Genomic DNA, 17,735 nt, shown 5'->3' with positions numbered 1-17,735 from the left:
CCCATACATCCAGTCTAGAACATTGAAAAATTGTTTTAGTTGAGAACTGTAGAAATAAAGCTGACATCACTAACAATTACTTGTTGCTCTCCCCAGCCCCCAGGAGCACTCTGCAGGCCTCCCAAACTCTCTGCAGGCCCCGTTTTTCGCAAAAAGGGCCCCATTTTTCACAAAAATGGGATGAGCGGAGCGGGGCTTCAAGAGGCCAAAAATGGCTCTTTTGGGGGGGAAGTGCATCTTATACTCTGAAAAATACGGTAATTTTAATATTTTGCAAGTAATTGTAGCCAGGTTGATTCTTCCCATACCTTTTTATTAAAGATTTATTAAAATGAAAATGTGCAGGAATTTTGTCTTGTTCCTGACATAAAATGGTAAAGACTAAATCCAGGCATTTGAGCACTTTTTCCTTCTGTGTAATCACAAGAGCAACTTCCAAACATTCTTTTCTTGTTCCTGGTAATAATTAGTGGTAATGGTAATAGTTAACTCCAATGCATGCTTCCAATATAGGTATGAAGAACAGACTTTTCTCTTGCCCAAGTAATACTGACATTTTCAAGCTACTATGTGCTTTTTGTCTTCGTAGAGATGAAGTGAGGGCACCTATTCCTCAAAAACAAGAAATTCTGGTAGAACCCGAGCCCTTATTTGGTGGTAAGCTTCTTTTTTATGTTTACATTTGGTCTTCAGAGAATGAACAGAAATTCTATATTATCCTTACAATGGAGATAGTAAGATCTTATATACTGAAAAATATGTATAACAGGCAACTTTTTTTAATACCCACTAAGATAGTGAGATTTTTATTAGTTCATTACTGTTACTGTTTTTATTTTGTAAATAAGAAACTGAGGTAGAGGAGTATTAATATCACTGTAGTAGTAATTCCTAATAAGATTCTTTTTAAGAAGTTATATATTTCTGTTTAGTTATGTACAGTAGATTTTTCTCTAGATTTGTAAATAACAATGTATATATCCTGAAAGTATGGTAATTCAGCCTGGAAAATTTGGGAGTCTTTGTGTTTATTATCATAAGTGGGTCTTAGATTTTTTTAAAAATATATTTCTGATTATGCTACACTAGATTATGACCTAACAAAGCAGTAGGTTATACCATCATGCAGTCAGACACAAAATAGCATGTCATAATAGAATGGATTTTATAATTATATGTTTTGAACATGTATCTCCTGATATGTATAATCTATGACACATGCAGTACTCTATTAATACAGAAAGCATGTGGATAAAAAGTCTTTGCTGGCATCTTTCCACCAGAGTGTGTAGGAAAGAGGCACATATCTTTGGTTTACTCTTTTCAGGAGTGCATGGTAATAGCAAGTCAGATAGAATGATGATACATTCTTCTTTTTCAAAAGTATCACAAATTCATTATGCCTCATTCAGTCATGCTCACCATTGGTTGTTGCTTATACATATTTCCTCCACCATCACCACTCTTAAGTATATAGATACGATTTGTTTGTTTGTTTAAGGAGTCCTGTCTTCTGTATCAAACAATTAGGTCGTAACGGAATCTTCATGCAGTCACTTAATTGCCTCATGATGAGCCTCAGATTAAAGAAAGAATATTCTTTGTGTAAGAATGGGTTCTAATCTCAAACTGTCATAAATTATGTTTGTTAGTTGGCCACAGAGACAAAATAGGGATTTTTCCAATGTACAGTCTGTTTGGTGCCTGGGGAGCTCTTCCCAACTGCATGGCACCTGGATTCACAATTACTCTATAAGAAGATATGTTTGTTACTGATAACTTCCTTTATCCTGTAACAGTCCAACTGATTTCCCCCTCTTTCAAATAATTACAGATGGGATACAAATACGGTCACCCAGTGTCTAATAATTAATAATAATTAATAATTAATAATAACAACAACTTTATTGTCATTGTACGTGTATACACAGTATACCCATAAAACGAAATTCACTTAACACCCAAAGACCAGGTCCAACTCACATAACAATCCCCAAACATACTCCCATCCACCATAAATTCCCCACACCTAAACCATCCAGACATCCACACAACAGACCAAGTAATGCTATCCAACAGCTGTAATCATTAATTTTCAATAATATCTGCAATGACCAACTTACTAACCAAACCCAAGGTCAGAAGTATAGTGTTGCTATTACAAGCAATCCTCCTTCAGTCCCCAGTTGCAACTACCTCTCATCTTTCCAACATCAATTCCAGCCCATAGGGCTTCCCACAGTTGAGTACATTCTCAGAGCAGCAAAGCTGTCCTGTACCTATTCTTACATAACAGCTAGGAGCCTTTCTACTGCCAGTCTTGTCTCCCAGCTAGAGATAGCTTTGTTCAGAATCCATAGCTCACCCCATTTGAGTTATTTGTGTTTTAGTTGGCACGGTGATGACTCTTGTAAGAGCCTCTCCATTACTAGGCCCCATAATGCTCCAGAGTTGTCAGTAATGAACCCAAGGCCTTTTATAAAACCAAGAACTCTCTAGCCCCCTCCATTTCTGGTCTCCTTAATATGGCATAATGTTTTTTCTTTATTCCAACCTAAGTGCAGCCATGCAGCAGTCTGTATTTCATCTTCTGGATCCCCAGAGTAGAAGTATTGGCAGAATGTCCACCATTCACAGTTTAAAAGCTATAAGAACATTATTGTGGCTGCTGTTCTTCTACACTTGGGATGATTTTGAAATTCCAAGGATGGCCACATCTTTATTTTTTCTAGGAACAGTAATTTCACAACAAAATGCAGAGTGCTTCACTGTGCAAGACAGATTTAACTTTTAGATGAAGTCATCCATGTGCTATGTTGCTTCAAATCCAGAAGATCAGTGAAATGGTAATGTGAGCCACAACATTGAACATAGAACTCAGTGTAGCAGCTCCAATGAGGAATCAATGTAGTAGGCTTTAGGCATTCGTTTGGCTGAATTCAGAAGCAAACTCCAACTAACCAGACTTTGAGAGTAAAGGTTCATTCTTCAAGCTTGTGGGTTGGTTTCTGAACATTTTGTTACCACGCTAGGTAACATCTTCAGTGGAGTTTATGGGATGTCAGTGTTCTGTTTATAAGGGCTTCAGGTATGGGTGTGTCAGGTGAGGGTCTTGTGACAGGTCTTGTGATGGGTCAGTTGTGAGACATCAGTGAGTCTTGTGATGGGTCTTGTGATAAGGATATTACCACAGATCAGGATTGTTGGGAGGTGAACTGGGGGGAGGTGGAATTGCCTGGATTGGCTGAGGGTCAGTGCTGTCTCTGGTTTGCTGTATGGTTGATTTGGATTCTGAGGTAATTTCCAGTTTTGAATGGAAGATTTAACCAAATCTTCCATTCAAAAATCAGAATACCAGCATACTGTGAGATATAAGACCCTAATATTTTAATCCTCACAATTCATAAACAAGTCTGGTTCACAAAATCAAAGGTTTATGGGAGATAAAATGAAGAAAAATAAAAAGCGGTTGCAAGCGCGGCCTCTTAGACCCTTCCCAAATGGATTGAGTTCAAGGAGTGCCAAAAAGCAGTTTTCAAGCTACACATTTTATATTCCTACACAATGCACCCCACGCCTAAGAATCCCTCCCAACTCCCCTTTATTCTCCTAAGTCATTCTCCAAGTTGTTTTACACTTTAAAGGGTCATCTTGACATTTCCTGCCTAACAACAACTATCTTACCATGTTTACTTTTAACTTCACCTTGGGCAGATGTTCCTCTTTACTGATAATGGTTTTGCCCAAGGCGTAGGTTCCTGTCTCCAAGGGAGCTTTTAGCAAGTATGACACGTTGTCTCTACTAATTACAATTTGTGGTCAGTTTGCAACATAGCTTTTTAATACATTAAAATACCTTTATAAAAGAATAACTTATTATTCATTTACTTCAATACAAATGGATCGTTCCCAATTGCGGCTTTTTCCACACTGTTGTTTTCCAATATATACTGAACTCCTTGGGAACGTATCCCAAGGAGTCTGAATACTTCTGAATATGCTGTACCTATTCATTCTAAAAGTCTTCACAAATTGCCTTTCTGCAACTTACATTAGTACTGGTGAGAATGATGGGAATTATATTGCTACACATATTGCTTTTCCATCAGACTTGAATCTAAAAAATGACTGCAAAATCTAGTCTGTAAGAGACTAGTTAAGAACACTGTTCTTTTGTCTTGCCAATTGGCCAAAATGTTTATTTTAATCCACTTTTGTCTGTGGCATGGTCTCACTGTGCATTTCTATAAAAGCAGTAGTATATTATCTGATTATTTTCATTATCATTTCAGACACAGATGTTGCCATTTTTACAGTAGCTACTATTTAGATGTTTCCTTTGTACTACTCTTTTCTGATCAGTTACTGCCCTAGGTAACTCCATAAGTGAAATTTGTATTTTTGTGCCAGAATGCACCTTTTGTACTTTCTCATTTTGAGCCACATTAAAATATTAAACAAGTGTAAAGATTCATTTGAAGCTCTTCATTAACCTATTGTTTTTACCAACCTGATCACTTAACATTATAAGAAAACTTGGCTACCTTTCTGTTCATTGCTAACTCCTGATTGCCCACAGATAAATGTAAAAATACTTCACCAGATCTGATCCCTATGGGATCCCACTAAATATTTGCCTAACTTGAAAATTGACTATTTAGTCCAACTATTTCATATTTTGGGGCAGTTTCTGAGCCCTGAGAACATCTGAGTTTACTCAGTATTCTACTTTATTAGGAAGTTTTGAAAAGTCTAAATAGATAGCTTCAGCTGAATCATTTTTGTGTAGTTTAAGAGAGCTAAATATCATCTTCCTATGTTAATGGGTCTTTACAATATCTATCATTTGAATTTATACTATAAAGTTTCAGTAGCATTAATGACGCTTATTTCTGAATCAACAGGTATACAATTTAATGGCTAGTGAGCCATTTAGGCATACATACATTTAGAATGTAAAACCTGTTTATAACTACAAGGGCAAGTGGATTGAAATGAAGAAATATTTCTGGACCAAATCTGAGAAAGTTATAAATAGATTTTCTTTCAACTTTTATATGGCTATCAAGGAGCTATTTTTCTGTGATGCTGACTGTTTTTCTAGGGTAATTATGCATTAGTAAGCATGTTATAATGGTATTAATATAAATAATTTCTGCCATTGATAAAATGAATAGTGAAACTATCCCAAAATTTGTTCTCAAGCTCTGGCATATTCCTGCAGCAAAGACTGTAGAAATGCACTCTTCCACTGACTTGGAATAAATTAAAGATAATAGCATTTCACTGAGAAATTTAAGCAGGATTGCTTTTGATAGCACAGGCTGATGGGATAGAAGAGAACAAAAGTAATCATGGGTCAGATAGTTTACCATGTTTCCCTGAAAATAAAACCCTGTCGTCTTCTTCTTCTTTTTTTTTTTTTTTTACCCCTTATTGGCCTTATTTTCAGGGAGGTCTTATTATTTTAGGGCGCGTGGAGGAAACCAGAGGAAATGGCAGGGACCGGCTGTGCATGCGTTTAAATATTTTTGGGGAGGGCTTATTTTAGGGCATGCACTCAAAAGCCCAATTGGGTTTATTATCAGGGGATGTCTTATTTTCAGGGAAACAGGGTATTTGTAAGTTATAATTACATCACAAACCAGCAGTTCCTACTACCTTCCTTATACTTATATGGCCTGCACATTGCAGACTTTTGATTCAGTTGTAACAATTGATTTACTTTAATTGCCCTTTAATTTCACTTTTGGCTTGCCATTGTATTATGCCAATGGATATTGCTGCTCCAGTCTTTCTGATTTTAAACTTTTTCAGTGGGGGGAGGGGCAAATTTAATTTGCTTTAAAAGCATTGAGATAGAATAGCAACCTGTAAATATTTTGTCTTCAAATATGCATCAAGATAGGCATACAGAACCTGGAAACCTAAGAACTAATGAATTCATGTATGAATCTAGTATGATGCATTATTGATGTCCTGGAATTTGTATACATCCTTTACTATAGGTATTTACCACAAATCCACAATGTGGCTATATGGTAAGATTTTATTATTAATCTCTTTATTAAATTCTGTTCCTATTAAGCACCAAAAAGACGTAGACCAGCTCGTTCAATATTTGATGGCTTTCGGGATTTCCAGACAGAAACTAGTAGGTATCTGTGGATAATTATATTCATAACTTTTTTTTCTTTTATGGTTTATGTCCAAGGGTAACAGTATAGGCTCCTTAGAACATGTAGTAATGGTGCTACTGTAGAGTTCAAACAATTTCATTCTGCATTATAAGAAATTTGCAATACTAGCAAGGAAAATTTTTTAAAAATTTAAAGTGATTGCTTTATTCACACAGTAAATGCTTTATATTTCCATACGTACAAGACATTGTTTTCCAAGCAAGTTATAACTAAGAATAATCTCTTCGTCAGCTTAAGAAAATGTAGGTACAGTCAGAAAAATCTGGTTACGTACCATTTCATTTCAGGAATTAAAAGCTAGAATGGCAAGTAAAAAAAAATAGCATTGGCAAGCCAATTTGATATTATGGTCAGAAAACTGGGTGAAATCACCAGATATTGAGCCATTTCTCTTACTTTAGTTTTTATTATGACTAGGATTTGAGAACCAGTTTAATTGCAGTAACTAACGTATTCATGGGATTCCACATTGGGAGAATCATTTCTCAGATTGATAAAAGGGCTGGAGCTATTGATGCATACCACCTTCATTACAAAAACAACATGCTTCCAGCAACCTTTCCATCCACTTTCATTGCAACAGCACAAATATATCAGCATTGGGTTTACTGCTATATATTTTTGAAAATCAACAATTCACCTGCATTCCAATAAATATTGCTAACCAAACTTGAAAGACTAATTACCTGGTTTAGCTATTACCAGAAGAAATCTGATACACATTCCTTGCCAGTAATAATCCTGACCAGGTGCTGCGTATCCCACATGAAGCCAAGAATAATATGAATGCCTTTTGCTTCATTAATCTGAAGCACTTTCACAAACTAATAAGCCAAACTGCAATTTGATTTTTATATTAGATTGTCAGTTGGGGCCTTGTATTAAATATTAACGAGCAAGAATAAACTGAGAATTTAATTCAGTAATGACCAGAAACTTTAATCCAGTTCTTTCAAAGGTTTTACTACATAGATATGAACTCAAAAGAGTCATTAAATTGATATGAGCACATTTATATGTAATTATGAATAATTTTGGAATAAACTTGGTTAATTTTATTTAAATTAAAAGATAATTTTACGATTTCTGTTATATACAAAAATATATTAATTTTCTAATGTTGAGTGGCACATTTACCCCCCTTTTCATTAATAGAAAAAATGTGTACCTTGGATTCAGTGTAAAGGAAGAATCAAATCATCAATTATTCCATGCATATAAAATAAGTTATGTCTGTGAAAAATGGTTTTGTTCACTAAATGCCGATTTTTTTTTACAGTCAATCATATGCATAGAAACTTCATTTTAACGTATTTGAAAAATTTTCTGATTTTTCTCTATATAATGTTCAGTATTACCAGCATTCAACATCTGTAATAGTATTTTGGATTTTTTGCTATTACTATTAAAACAATTGAGAATGTAATTAAGTGATGGAAGGAATAGTAACAATTTTGGATAATTACAGCAAGTTCACAAATAATAATCATTACAGTAGGAAACGTGCAGTCATAGTTATGGTATGGTATTATATAACCTGGAATTGATTGAATGCTAGAGCAACAGTAGACCTAATGAGAAAGGATATATGAAATATAAGGGAATTATGGATGTACAAAAGATCCATCCATCCACACTAATTGAGAAATGGCTAGTTACCCAGTGTTTCAACATAGCAATGAGGAAACTGCTCTCATAACTTGAGGTAGATCAACTACATGTTACAACCCAGACTTAAGAACTGGAAGAACAAATGGATGTGCAGCCAACACCTGAAGTTGGATCATCACTGCCACTCCCTCCATTATAGAGTACAACAGCTAATATGAGGCATAAGATCATGATAAAGTAACTATAATCAACCCTTGAGACTGGTTACCAAGGCTCAATGGAGAAGTACCATTAGTATGCTAGAAGACTCCCTCACAACAATTTCTGTTATCATCATAACTAAAATCAATAAACTAGTATTTACTACTATTTACTACAATTTACTACTGTAATCATTGAGATACTTAGCTACACAATTAAGGAGAATCATGCCTGCACCTCTGGAAAATGAGATTAGAGGCTATATTCAAAGCAATTTGGTGAGAGATTAGTCAGTTGATGGAAATACAAAAAGGTGTGAACATTAAGGATAAGATTCAACCTGTAAAGCACCTCTGGCCATCAAATGATTGTGACCTTTAGAACAGGTCATAGCATTCCACATGACTGAGATTGATTATGTATTTTGTTGCTTTCTGGCATTTTTTGCCAATTTCATGCTAATGACCACTGCAAAAAAGGTCACAACTAATGATTAGATTTCCAATTCCAATTGCAGTCATAGACTGATGAGATGGAACTCTCAGTGAATCACATAGCAGATAGAGACTAGCTACAAGTACCTTAGTATCCTGCAGTCACTTGGGAACCACAATGAGGAAGCAAGGAAGATAGCAGCATCCAAATACCACCAAAGGATTAGACAGGTCTTAAAGAGCCAGTTTACTGGAAAGACTAAGATCCATGCCATCAACGTGCATGCCCTGCCAATATAGTAAGTTGGCCAAAGGAAGATATGGAGATTGCTGATGTGAATACCTAGAAGCTCTTCTCAATGTATGGAGGCTTCCACTCCCAAGTCCAATACCCAAGGAATGTACACTATTTGGAAAAAGAACAGGTGGGGTCTGGTGAATGAGAAAACCACTGTCCTGGATGAAACTCAGGGCATCCAGTAGAACATCACTAAGATGGCACCCAAAGATCAGCTGCTGAGAAAATGAGGCAGCAACAGCAAACATGGAAGGAAGATCAAGGAGAGGAAGTGCCATAGTAAGATAAGAGCCTGCATAGGATATACTATAGACTAGGGCTGTCAAACTCACATCGTCACGGCGGGTGTCACGTGACGTATCAGGACTTTTTTCCCTTTCACTAAATTGGGCATGGCAGCACATGACGCATCTGGCCTGTGGGAAGTGAGTTTGACAGACCTGCTATAGACAAATAACTGAGGTGACAGACATTGGGTAATTCTACCAATGGCTAGAAAGGGCTGTATTAAAGACGACAATGAGGCATTGATCATAGCTGCACAAGAACAAGAATAGGCACTAAGTACCAGTTCCATAGAAGCAGTGGTATACCAAATCTTGAGATGCAGGTTATGTAGAAAGCTTCAGACACAATCTTAACATATAATGGCAGAATATCAGATACAAGCAGAAACACTATATACTGTATAGCACAACCAAGTAGCTGGCATTGTATATAGGAACATCTGCACAGTGAATGGGCTAAACCCATGATTGCGAACCTATGGTGCCCAAAGTGGCAAACGGAGCCATGTCGCCTGGCATGCGCGGCATCACCCATTTCTCTTCCAGGTTTCTACCGCACATGTGCTGATCAGCTGGCCTTCGTGCATGCGGCAATGCTGGAAACTGGAAGAGCTGCTCTGTGAGCCAGGAATGGGGCTTCCTCAAACTTCAGAATTGGGAGTGTCCAGAAAGGAGGACCCCTGGGAATTCTCCCTTCTGCAGCGTCATCGGCTCTGGGCAGAGTCTCCCTTGACTTCATCCACTGGAGGAGAGAGTTCCGCGCAGAGAAGAAGCCCAAAGTGGTTATTCAGGCCCTCCCACTTTCTCCGCTTTTCTCTCCCCGCAGAACTGTCTCCCCTCCTTCAGGTGAAGTCCCAAAGGACTCTTCTCAGAGACAGATGATGTTCAAGCAGGGAGAATTCTCATTGTTGATGCCCCTCATTCTGGCGTCTCCCATCTCAAAAGTCTGAGATAAACACTTCCTCCCCCCAATGCAGAACTGCTGATTTCTCCACTGGGGCTGGAAGCATCTGGCCAGACACACATGCGTGTGAGCATGCAGCCCGCCAGCTGACTGGCGCGTATGCATGCGTGGCAGTAACCAGAAGACTTGCTGGCCGGCGTGCATGCGCGCATCAGAAACTGGAAGTACTTTATCTGGCTTGCACATGTCCCCTGGACAGCTCCTCTTCCTTGTCACGGCCCTTACGAGCATGCACAAAGTGCTCCCTTTTTAGCACTCGGTGCCAAAAATGTTCGCCATCATTGGGCTAAACCATCCCAAGTCCATTCTGGATCTTATAAATAGATTAAAGGGGCATATGAAGTATTGTAAAAATTGGATGAAAGGAGTAAAAACTGGATACTATAGAGATTTTCTGTTATATCTCAGTTTTTAGAAATCAAGATTTTAATTACTATATATTTTTAAAAAGCTGGTTGATTATTAACACATTGCTTTGATATTAAATGAAGAGAACAAAACAGTCTTTGCCAGGAAGCAAAAAACTATAATTCTGTAATATTTACCGGTAAATATTTTGTGAATTTAAATCACAAATTTAGGATATCTATTAATGAAGGTGATGGTGGTGATGGTTTTGTATAGGTAGGTAGGTAGGTAGGTAGGTAGGTAGGTAGGTAGGTAGGTAGATAACCAGCCAAAGATGATGAACATACCTAATATTCTGGTCTTCTGTTTTCCACACAACAATTCTGTGAGGTAGGTTGGACTGAGAGAGAGTGACTGGCCTAGAGCCAGATTGTCATGCTGTCAGCTTTGATGCCAAAAATGTATAAACATGTAATGGCTGTTACTAAAAGATATTTTGTAGAAAGCTGATTTAGGCTAATCACGTTAGTAGAATCACATTGCACTTGATGAAAGTAACTGAATCTGCTCTTGTGAATATTTTGTCTTCTTTGTTTTTCTTTTGGGGCTGTACAGTTCGGCAGGAGCAAGAATTGAGAAATGGAGGAGCCATAGATAAGAAGCTCACTACCCTTGCAGATCTCTTCAGGCCGCCAATTGATTTGATGCATAAAGGAAGCTTTGAAACAGTAGGTCACATTGAATTTTGGATTTGCTTTGGTATAGATGTGCATGTGCATGTGTAAACAACCGTGTCATGATAATGTGTATAAATAATTCCAGCAATCTGCCTTTTTATTAGTGCAGCATACGAAGTTACTTCTAATTAATAACATCATTTGAGGAAATAGCTTTTGATTATATCTATTAGTCCATTACTGTGTTCCCTCATTAAGAAGTATTCAAGTAGAAGTTAGTGATTAAGAAATAGATTTGAATAATATGCATTAAATGATGATTTTCTAATGACAAGCTATTTACCAGTGATGGTGAACCTATGGAACGTGTGCCACAGGTGGCATACAGCATCCTCTCTGCGGGCACGTGAGCCATCACCCCAGTTCAGCTCCATGTGTGCCCGCGCCTCCCACCCGTCACCTGGTCATCGGGTCTTTGCCACGCATGCGCGAGAGGCAGGACGTGTGCGAGGGGCGCAAGCACAGATGGGGCGGGGCACATGCGGGGGGCATGCACGCAGGGGCGGGGTCGTGCAGGGGCCCACATGCGCAGGTGCTGCACGTGCATTGCATTTGGGGGGTTTGGGCGAGCACGCTTTGGGCACTCAGTCCGAAAAAGGTTCGCCATCACTGCTATATACATAAACTAAAGATTGGTCTTTTTCTATCTCTGAGTTTAAAAATCTGCAATCAATCATTTCCTTTACATTTCCTATAATTCTTGTAGAAAGAATTATAATTCAATATTATATTATTGTATTTACTATATTGTTGTATATTATACTAATATAATTCAAATTATAATTCAAAAATATACCACATTGTCTCCTTTACATTAAAAATTAATATCTCTAGTACAGTGGTTCTCAACCTTCCTAATGCTGCGACCCTTTAATACAGTTCCTCATGTTGTGGTGACCCCCAACCATAAAATCATTCCTAAAACCATTGAAAATATGTGTTTTCCGATGGTCTTAGGCGACCCCTGTGAAAGGGTCGTTCGACCCCCAAAGGGGTCCCGACCCACAGGTTGAGAACCACTGCTCTAGTATGACATGATTGAGAAAGATTTTTACTGGAGAAAAGTATGACCAAACTAAACATTAGTGGACAAGAATAGCCAATGATCTGTATAATAATCAGTATAAAACAGAATCTTGAATTTTTTATTGTTTACTGTTTGGTTAGTAAACTTGGAACTACAGATTTGGACTTTCCAGATTGAAGATCAGTAGTTTGCTAAATTACTAATCTTTAAACCATTCCTGATGAAATACCTGATTTCCTAACCCACCCCCTTGCAACAGTTTTCTTGTTGCATCAAGGGGGAAATGGAAATAAGTTTATTCAAAAGTAATACATTTTGTGCAGCATTTATATGTGAAAATAATATCAGCTTCTTTTTATATCTTTTATTTGCATTTGAAGTCACTTTCAGAGTTATTTTTCCTATCAAGACTTGACTGATTGCCTTAGACGCAGTGTACTATTTGCCTGTAAGCATATACTAAATCCAGAGTAGAGTTGTTTTTTTCCTCAATCTTTTTCAATGAAGTATTAGAAAAATCTAAATCTCTCTCACTACCTCTATGTTACTTCTTTCTTTTCTTAGTAAATATATATCCATATATATTAGAGGCTCACATTCCTCAATTTATTATAACTAACTCTACTGTGCTTTGTTTAATTTAAATGTCTCTATTCTGCATTATCTCTAGTATTAATATTTTATCACCTTCTTAGTTTTTAGTACCTTAAGGCAAAATCTGGTGGTTTTTGTTTGGTTTATATCATAACATCGAGTTTTAGTTTAAGCACTATATTTTCAATCCATTTACTTTATACTTTGAATTTTCATAAAATGGAATTGACCATATATTTAAGAAGCTTCTTCATTTATTTAATAATATGCAGTCTTTAACAATTTTGTACTGTAGTTTATCATTAATCAAGTTAGATATAGGAACTTACCAAATAGACCTTTTTCTCCCCATACACACATACATGCCTCGTCATCACTCTGTTCCCTTCCATATTAAGGAACATTGTGGAAAGTGCAGAAAAAAAGTAGAAAGTAGCAAACAAAATAACAGAAGTTAAGTGAAAAGGGAAGGAATCATATATCTCCTTCTAATATTTATTGTTGCCAGCTATCCTAGCTTCCACATCTGTACAGAGATTAATACATTCCCTTTTCAGTCTTTCCTCTCAAATATTTGCTCTTTCTTCATTATTGAAAAATAATGTTACTGCATACTAGAAGTTGTATTTTTACAGACATTCACTTCTCTAACAAAGCTTCTCACACAGGTAAACCATTATGATGAGTTTGTTGTATGTTAGAGTGCATGAACAGTTTTGAGAAGCCATAAATTGTGTCTTAAGACTATAAAGGTTTTGTGCTTTATAGTCTGATTTAAATATATATCAGCAGTCACTACACTAGTGTTCCATATTAAGCTTTCAAGAATTTTTTTCTGGGGGTGGGGGTGGTTCAGATTTTAAGTTTGATCAATATACTGTGTTTCCCCGAAAATAAGACATGTCCGGATAATAAGCCCAATTGGGCTTTTCAGTGCATGCGATAATATAAGCCACCCCTGCAAAATAAGCCCCCCCCCCCACTACTTACATGCATGCGCAGCTGGTCCTGCCATTTCCTCTGGTTGCTTGCTACGCAACCAAAATGAGTTTAGGAGATGAGGCCAGAGGGAGGGGAAAGGCAAGGACGTGCCCTCCTCTCCCTGCCGAGCGGCCCAACATTTCCCACCCCACCCCAATGACAGCCGAGCAGCCCAACATGTCTCACCCCACCCCAATGGCAACAGCAACCTGGCTGCTTCCCTTCCCCACCATTTCTTCATCGAGAGAGGTGGGGGGGTGGGGGAAAAGCAAGATGCGTGGACCGAGACATGACTCCCCTTGCCATCTCTTCTCCCATCCTCGCCGGGCATGACAGGGCTCCTACCCCTTGCTTAGCCACCCGCCTGCCCCTTGCTTAGCCAATCAAACTTCTCAAAATCGCGAGAAGGTCTTCTTTTACAGCGTGTTTCCCTGGACACAATGTTGAGGAAAGCGACAGAGTTTGAAAGGTAAGACCTGCATCCCGCTTCTCGCCCGTCCCACCTGGCACCCCCAAATTGCATCCCTAAAGGGGGCAGGTGGCTAAGCAAGGGGCAGGAGCCTTGTCATGCCCGGCGAGGGTGGGAGAAGAGACGGCAAGGGGAGCCAAGAGACGGTGGGGAAGGAAAGCAGCTGTTGCCATTGGGGTGGGGTGGGATGTGTTGGGCTGCTTGGCCGGTGTGAAGAACGAGGAGAGGCCACCGCCTCCTGCACCCCTGAAATAATAAGACCCCCCGATAATAAGGCCAAGCCCTTATTTGGGGGGGTGGCCAAAAGAAAATAAGACCCTGTCTTATTTTCGGGGAAACATGGTATATCTGTTCATTATTGTTATTCTATATGCAATTAAAAGTTCAACTCATGTGGAAATGTAACTGTATAAGAGTTTTATTAAAATTACATCCATGGCACATAATTTAGTTTCTTTTAACCAGTGTGAAAAAATAGAATCTTCATTTATCTTCTGAGTTAAATATTTTAATTAAGCTATAAACAGATTTAACACAACTGTCAGGTTTGTGTTAAATTCTTCAATTGCTTTAGCATATTGATATTTGTTTATTATCGCTACTTATTTATTAAGCCTTCTGTTTCTTCTAAAAATATTTAACTTATTTGACAAATTTATACATAGTTTTATGAATGTAATAACGCCATATAAGTGAAACTATATAAATAATATTGCACTGCAGAAACAAGCTAGATATAAAAGGCATTTGTTTATTTAGTTTCCTTTTCTGGAGCAGAAAATAGGACTATGCAGCTGTTGCACAATCCCAGTAAGAGGTGCAGTTGCTTTAAGAGTTGGAGCCAGTACTATATTTGTTCCACTGCACATTCTGAAGCGTCTTCTCTGCATTATTTCCATTGCATGGGAGAAACCAATAAAATGTACATTCAATTCTCTGAATGCTACAGCTATTTCTGATAAACATAAAACATATTTTAATTCCATTTTTATGTCATGCTCATAACTTACTTCACTATAAATTTTATAAGCAAGTACCAAAGATGCTTTTTCAAAAGGCAATTGGACTTTCTTTATTTTTCCTTGAAGACATTTCATTTCTCATCCAAGAAGCTTCTTCAATTTATAAGCAAGATTTGTTTATCCTGAATTCATATGTCAAATTCAAATACATTAAAAAAAGAATCAGCCATATTAAGCATGTTGAGAAAAAGTCAGCATCGGGAATCACTGTATTTACTAAATCAACTAAGTTTTATAATTTTAAGACAAGTCATAAAAGTACAGATTATTTTAGTTGATATATGCATTTTTTGAGATTTTCTAGATTTTGTTATGGTTATATTATAGTAATGCATTTACCATACATTTCATTCTTTTAACTAATGGAGAAGATCAAACCTTTTACTATTATGGTGTTGGTTTACTCCAGTACTTGGTCAGTTGATTAACATCCTGGATCAATATGTTATATTGTAATCCTGATACAATTATCTGTTCAGAGGCAATTGTCTTAAAATATTTCTTCAGATGTTCAAGTGGTTTTTGGCATGTTGGCATTTTAATTGTCGTAGCAGTTATTAGTGCCTGAAAAGGAATATCTCTTAATCTCCAATACAGAATAAAATTACGAGAAGAAATATTTCCATTTTAATTCAAGAAAAGAGTTTTTTAACGTAACTTTAACTGTAGAATGGTCATTTTTCCATCACCAAAAAAATAAGATAAATTAGAATACTAATTTACATATCAACAGAAATTTAAATAATTACTAAAATTACAATAAAAACACAGTAACTGTCACAGTAATACTTGTTTCTATTTAATTTATGGTATATCTTGCTATTTATAAATTATATTTAAATGCTTAATTAGTTGTCAACATAAAAAAATCTATATTAATTAAATTAATAAACAAAAAATTGTTAAACTAATAAATACTTGGTTTTTAATATTTTAACCTAAAAGATCAAGTATAAAACTGAAAACCCTACTTTCAAAATTCCAGGCTTATTTTTGTGCACATTTTTCCATGAGTGAAAGAAAGGATCTCATTGGTGTTTGGGTCTTGCAAAGATATTACAGAATATAATTACAAAATGAAATTTGAACTGGGAGTGTACATACAATTTATAATATTTACTTGTAAATTTTTCAAAAGCAATTATAAGATTATTATAAGATTATATAAATTTTGTCTTTCAATCAAAATGGCTATTCAAATTATCTTTTCCTCCAATAATAAATCAACCTATTTATATTTATTTGGCACCGAAATGTCTCCACTATAATATTGTTTTAGTGGTTGACCTGAGAAAGATGTTTTGCTAGAAAATCCTAGTGAAAACTATGTTCTATATTGCTTTATTCCAATATAGGTGAGTGCTTCTGTGTCCATTGTGTTGCTTATTCAATGGCCAATGGATCAGACATTTCACTTTTTAAAAGTGAAATCTCATTTTCCAAGATGCAAAGTCAAAAAGGGGTACTCATGAATCTGTGTTTCTTTTCATAAATAAATAAACTCATGAGTAAATTTCCTTTAAGGAAATCCCACATATTTTTGTCCTGGTTATTTAGGAAATATGACCATTCCAATTTTTGATATAGCACTCTTTTTTTCAACAGGTATGACAATTCAGCGATCAGAATTACATTCTTGATCAAACTCCTACATTAACTTGCAACCAACCAATCAGGCAATGCCAGCTTTGAGACTCAAACCAGTAAGATCTCTTCCTGCAACTTCAAACCCTGCCACCTCCCCCACTTGCAATCTGGTCAACAAAAAGTTCACCAATAATACTACAATATAACATATATGAATGAATGGTAAATTAGAGGAAATGAATAGTCGAACAACAAACTGCAAATCTATCAAGATCTTAATCCTAATCTGCCAAATTTTGACTGTTGAATCAGATAATCTGCTTTGTAATCGGATCAATGCAGCTCATTCCATATTTTCTTCTAAATGTTTTGTTCGTTTATTTCCCTTTTTTCAGTCAGTTTTGAAATTAAAGTTATTTTCCTAACTCTCTCTCTCTTTGGCATGTTAACACTCACCAGTCTGAGATTACCAATGTGTAATCTTGATACGACAAGTTGACCTGCAGAGACTTCTAACCCTGCACGCTGCTTGTCATGCTTGTTTGTGTATTAAATTGTTGAGTGCTGATAGAACTTAACAAATGAAAAGGGTTTTATAAAAGCCTAGAACAATAAATAGAAGCCATCATTGCTGGCATTGTTCCTTGAAAACTTTTCTTTTTTGGCTAATGCTCTTACTGTTCTTTTTGTCTTCAGGCCAAAGAGTGTGGTCAAATGCAGAACAAGTGGCTCATGATTAATATTCAGAATGTGCAGGATTTTGCCTGTCAGTGTCTCAATCGTGATGTTTGGAGCAATGATGCTGTAAAAAATATTATCCGGGAACACTTCATTTTTTGGCAGGTATGAAGGCATTTTCAGTTTAGCTAAAAAATTAGAAACAGCCAATATTTATTTACTCTGGCCATATTCATGTCACATTTTGTAGAGCTATATTAACTAGTTACATTGTGCTTCAGTATCAAATTTTATTAA

At 36.6% G+C, this 17,735-nt stretch overlaps 1 protein-coding gene across 1 annotated transcript in view; it reads left to right on the top strand.

Moving 5' to 3' along the window:
* Window positions 1-17,735, top strand: part of UBXN7 (UBX domain protein 7) — a 33,614-nt gene that overhangs the window by 8,931 nt on the left and 6,948 nt on the right. The window contains exons 3-6 of the mRNA XM_070945102.1: window positions 590-657; window positions 6,089-6,154; window positions 10,959-11,071; window positions 17,457-17,603. Coding sequence (XP_070801203.1) covers window positions 590-657; window positions 6,089-6,154; window positions 10,959-11,071; window positions 17,457-17,603 — 394 coding nt within the window. The remainder of the gene's footprint in view (window positions 1-589; window positions 658-6,088; window positions 6,155-10,958; window positions 11,072-17,456; window positions 17,604-17,735) is intronic.

This window comes from Pituophis catenifer, unplaced genomic scaffold (genome assembly GCF_029215685.1).
Source record: "Pituophis catenifer annectens isolate HBS135680 unplaced genomic scaffold, rPitCat1.0.hap2 SCAF_6, whole genome shotgun sequence".
In the NCBI taxonomy this organism is placed as follows: Eukaryota; Metazoa; Chordata; class Lepidosauria; order Squamata; family Colubridae; genus Pituophis; species Pituophis catenifer.
The sequence above is the reverse complement of the archived record's forward strand: the minus strand, read 5'-3'. Positions and strand labels throughout refer to the sequence as shown.